Genomic DNA, 5,440 nt, shown 5'->3' with positions numbered 1-5,440 from the left:
ATTACTGGTGGAAATGTAAAATGGTACAGTCACTGTGGAAAACAGTTTGGTAGTTGCCTCAAGATGTTCAAAATGGAATTACTACACGACTCAGCAATTCTACTCTTAGAAATATACCCAAAAGTATTAAAAACGTGTGTACATGAATGTTTATAGCAGCACTGTTCGTAACAGCCAAAAAGTGGCAACAACCCAAATGTTCAACTGACAAATGGATAAATAAAATGTAATATAGCCATACAATCCAGTGTTATTCAGCCATGAAAAAGGGATGAAGTACTGATTCATGTTACAATATGAAGAACCCTGAAAACATTATGCTAAGTGAAAGAAGTGAGATATAAAAGACTCTACATGTATTTCCATTTATATGAAATATCTAGAATATATAAATCCAAAGAGACAAAAAGCAGATTACTGCTTTCTAGGGCCTGAGTGGAGAAGTAATAGGCAGTGACCACTTAATGGGTACAGGGTTTCCTTTTGGTATGATGAAAAATGTTCTGGAATTAGATGGTGGTATGGTTGGATACTCGACGACACATAACAACAACAACAACAACATGGTTAGATAACATTGTGAATGTACTACATGTCACTAAATTGTGATTTGTAAATGGCTTTAAAAAATCATGAATTGTTACGCTTCTTTTACCATAATAAAAAAGGAATGAACTAAAAAATACCTTGATTTTTTCACTTTCTTTTCTCACTCGTTTTGCATTTTCAATAATGTAAACAGTGCTCTTATTGACTTCGTTGTCAGCTCTGTGTCTCAGCCAATCCTCATATCCCTAGAGGGATAAAAATAACTGTATAATCAAGCTCAGACAATGAAAAAAAAAATCCTTAATAAATATCTGTTCTCCCCATGAGTCACCAGCAGATATTTACAAGTATGAGTATTAATCTCAACTCAGAATGCTGAAGAGACAAAGCTGCACATTTTAATAGCAAAAAATGAGATACACTTTCAAGCTATCTCTTAGGTAAATAGCTTTATTGCATTTTCCTTCATTCTACAGACAAGCAAAATGAAAACACCACCACAGAGCCTTACTATTCCTCAACTGTGAAGGATTATGACTTATTCTTCTAATTCTACTTTTATTCAAATTAATTTCTTTACTTTTTCACTTTGAAAAAAAATATTTTGGGCTTCTCTTTTCTTACAGACTTAATCACATAAATATATACTTTATATTGATGAAGTGGTCATCTCTCAGAGGAAAGATCTAATTCTTTCCCATCTATAAAGGACACACAGGTCAGGACTGTTTGGGCAGATAATTTATGGTAAGTTTTATTTGAGATGACTGGTTAAACTCCACTCAGTATAAATTGGTATTTGTGTTTGAGAGTCAGAATCAGAGAAACATCTAATAGTTCTTTTTTTTCCCCCCAAAGGTCTATTTTTATTGTGGTTTTTTGTCTGGAGCAGATTTCAAGCAAAAGAACTAAGGCAGGTGGCCCTTCATTTGTTGGGGCCTCTTCTCCTTTTCCACAACCCTTTGTTCTTTTTCTTTGTAGTAAAGCCTGTACCTTCCTTATCTTTTCAACTACAACTCTTTGAAAAAACTCTTGATCCCCCCCAGGGGGGGTCTGTATTCATTCCTCCTCCGTCCCTGTTAATGACAAAGCTAGGCTGACACCTCAGAGGGTATTTTGTGTGATGCCAATGAGGAAATAAAGGAACTAACGTGAACTAGTAATGGGAGTTAAATCATTCAGCAAAAACTTCTGAAAATTATACATGCTATTCTTAGAACCAGCAATTCCATGATGTTAAATAATCCTAAGAGCTTAAAGGAAAGAACATTGCAAAACTCTTTTATTTAGCAGCCAAACACTCGATAAAAATATTCTTGCAGTTTATGGTAGGCAAGATGGAAAAAGAGATAACCTCAAGAGGAAAGGGTACCCTTGTTCCAAAAACCATTAATACAACTTTATTTTCTAAGCTTCTTTGGGCAATTTTTAAAAAGCACTTTGGTAATTATTGTCCAAAAGTATGCTTGTTAATTAGTCAGGTCCTGGGGACCATCCCAATACATGATAAAGATAGTTAACCCACCCCTTCATTCCCAGTTTACTGTTCCCATTATCAATTTCATCTGCAAATTTTCAAAGTCACTACCATATAAAATTTTTAAAGTGCTTCAAAGACATTAACATCTCAATCCATAGCAGCTCTGACTAAGAAGAAAGAGAGACAGAAATATCCCCTAACACCCCAGGTCCTTCAGCAACATATAGAAAGATGACGGAATTACAGTCTTTGTGCTCCTGAGTTCTCTGCTATAAACAGTAACAATAAAAGGGCGCTAGAATGGGACTTTTTTAGACAGACGTAGCAGAGCAAAACAACGCACATTAAATATTCACTTCCCAATTTCCAATTGAGCTGTACCTTCTCTCTACTCTGTTACATGCTCTCACTCCTGCACACAGGCATTGAGGAGGAACTGAGCAAAGAAATTAAGGATATGCATTAAAATCAAATAGGTTTTCAATGGGAACCAAATATAAACGAAATCCAACCAGGATACTGCCCATTTTACCTACATATGAAAAATAAGCTTTGGTGATGAAATTCAAACAAGACTGGACTAGAACATAGGTGTAATTATAAATAAGAAATTTACCTGCTTGATGGCTGTAACAGTTATAACAAAGAATAGTGGAAGTCCACTGGTAACTGGACTGGTTGGTGTGTCTACTGTGACCTGGGTGGAGAAATTAAAGTGATAGTCTATGAATTAAGTAATGCATATGCAGCACTTACATCCTGCCCTCATGTAGCTAACAGCATAAAGGGGAAAACAGACATTAAAACAAATCATCAGAAGCCTACAGATGTGGAGATTTGAAAGGTAAGAGTTAACTAGGCAAAGGGGGGCTTGTGAGGCACGGTCAACAGCGAATGCAAAGTCCCTATGGCAGAAGGCAGTATGCACATTAAGGAAATGAAGGAAGCCAGTGGCCAGACCATGCAGGACCCTCTTTATTCCCCACACAGGGGACGTCACTAAAGGCTTTAGGCAGGGAGAAATTATATGAACAGAACTGCATTTTGAAAAGACTCTTCTCAGTGCTTGGTGGTAAACAGACTGGAAGGGAACAAAACAGTAGAGGCAAGGACTCTGTTTAGGAAGCTACTCCTGTAATCCAGATGAATGATGGCTTAGATTAGGGAGGTAGCAGAGATATGGAAAGAAGCTGTTTAGGAGGTACAGTTTAGGAGACAAAAACGGCAGGACTAGTGAGGGATTACATGTAGGGGATGATCAAAGATGTCTTCCAAGTGTCTGATTAATGTGCCTGAGTGGATGGTATCACATGTCACTGAAAAGAGAACTGGAGGAGAAAGAAAATCATGAGTTCATTCTGCCCAAAAAACCCATCAACTTTTATTCTCAACTCCCAGCCAAACCTGCCCCTGCCACACAAGCTTCCATAAACACAGCAGGCTTTCTTTTTACATGGCTCTTGGCCTTTCTACAATCTCTTCCCTACCTATGGGATGCCAGTCACCAGGTTACATCCTTCTAATCCTTCAAGGCTCACTTCTTTGAAGCCTTCTCAGACTCTTCTTGGTTAGAAAGAATCCTAACTTCCACCATATTCCAATAGCATTTTGTTCTTGCCACTTGTATGAAATTTACCACATATGTGGATACATGGCTATCTTCTCAGTTATAACATGAACTTCTTAAGGGTAGAAAAGCCCTGTCTTAATCTTCACTGTTTCTGCTACCATCTTTTGTTGTCTGCATTACTGCATGACACGCAGTAGGTGTTTCTTACACATCTGCTGAGTTAACAGAAATGCACCACAGGCCAAGTAGAAGGACTCCTGCAAGCAGCACCCTCTCTGTGGCTGTTATTTTGACCATGGATCTAGGGGTGCTCCTTTTCAAATGTTCCATCATTCAAGACTGCAATTGGCTCTTTCCCATATTACAGTCCAGCCTGTTTCTAAGTAGCAGGCTAAATTCAATTATAGTACCATTCACTCAAAGCCTCAAAGTGGATAAACAAAAGCATTTAAAATCAACAACTCATTTGCACAATTTCATTGGGATTTTTCTGCTTCAATTGAAAAAGGAAATGAGAAACTAAGTACTTTTAATGTAGTGTTAATTTTCAGGAGTAATTTGGTGAGAGATTTTAATGGCTTATAGCCTTAAAGATAGGAGAGACAATTGAAAATGTCCCAAATTGTTAAAACATCAGAAGGAATGTAGGGAAGCAGATTGATCTACCAGTCTTTAGACCTGAATGTACATGAGTGAGTGACCAAAAGTGAAACTGGCAATCCAGCTTCAATCAAGCTCTCATAGGTGTTTAACAAAGTAAAACTATTAGCTTGAACTCTTTTCATTTATGATGTGTGCCACTGCATTTAATACTACAAAACATTATGTCCTTTTAGGATGAACAGAGTCATGAAATACACAAAAGCTTTAAAGAAAGTAATCTGGGGAGGGAAAAAAAGTTTTCCAGTAAAAACAGAACTTTGAAAATATATAAAAATCATATAAACCTTAAAATGTGATTACTGCTTTATAAAAGTTATATTAATAATAAATCCTAAGTGTCTTTCAAACAGCATTTTAAGGTTAGAAATGGATTGAAAATTTGTTTGAAGTAACCAAGTTTCTAAACATGAATAGCTATTTATGGAGCTCTTACCTGTACAAGAAAAATGATGAGAAAATAAAAATTGGCAATTCTTCTAAACTGTTCAAACAGATTCTTTGGAAGGAAATTCCAAAGCGTATACTGTAAGGGGAAAGAAGAATATATATCAACAGAAAGGAAACTTTAAAAATCTTAATAATATTGACTGATACTGCAGTGCAGTGAATTGTTTACTATGGCCCTTCTAGCCATAGTCCTCCATTTTGTAATGTGTTGTAAATTCCAGCCTCTACGCCTGTTTAGTGGGGGATGAACTTGAGTCCTGCCTTGCTGGAGGTTGTGACTCAACTCACTACCCTTAGTTTCCTTGAGTGTATGTGAATATTTGGGCCAAGTTTGCGCTGTTTTCCTTGGGATCCTACATTTGGTTTGTCATCAATGTCACTTCTGGTCATGAGACAGAAGCCAGTCGTCTGAACTGCCAATTTGGGTTCTCAAGCAGCAGCACCACGTGAGAGAGGAGGATCCTCCAGATGTACACCTGACCCACGGATATGGGGCTTGCCAGCCTCCCTGTCAGTGTGTAAATTCTGTGAGACATCACAGCTAAATAAGGAACCCTAAGATGGGAGGGAAAGTACTGAGAGGAGGAAGAGGGATTGATTTTAGAGATGATGGAGTGGTATAGCAGTTGGCAAAATCTGGACCTTTGGGACATCTTTAACCTCTGGCTTATAGGGACCAGCCCTGTGCTGATCCTTCCAAAAGAAATTATTTGAGCAGATGTGAACCCAGA

The 5,440-nt window shown here is 37.6% G+C and overlaps 1 protein-coding gene across 1 annotated transcript in view; it reads right to left on the bottom strand.

The window, feature by feature from the left end:
• Positions 1-5,440, bottom strand: part of ATP11C (ATPase phospholipid transporting 11C) — a 134,298-nt gene that overhangs the window by 108,249 nt on the left and 20,609 nt on the right. The window contains exons 3-5 of the mRNA XM_007951727.1: positions 4,696-4,785; positions 2,646-2,726; positions 687-794 (exon numbers count right to left, since the gene is read on the bottom strand). Of these exons, the coding sequence (XP_007949918.1) occupies positions 687-794; positions 2,646-2,726; positions 4,696-4,785 (279 nt within the window). The remainder of the gene's footprint in view (positions 1-686; positions 795-2,645; positions 2,727-4,695; positions 4,786-5,440) is intronic.

This window comes from Orycteropus afer, unplaced genomic scaffold, assembly GCF_000298275.1.
Source record: "Orycteropus afer afer isolate SDZICR_OR568_19922 unplaced genomic scaffold, OryAfe1.0 scaffold00310, whole genome shotgun sequence".
Classification (NCBI taxonomy): Eukaryota; Metazoa; Chordata; class Mammalia; order Tubulidentata; family Orycteropodidae; genus Orycteropus; species Orycteropus afer.
Note: the sequence above shows the minus strand (reverse complement) of the source record. Positions and strands in the feature narration are given on the sequence as shown.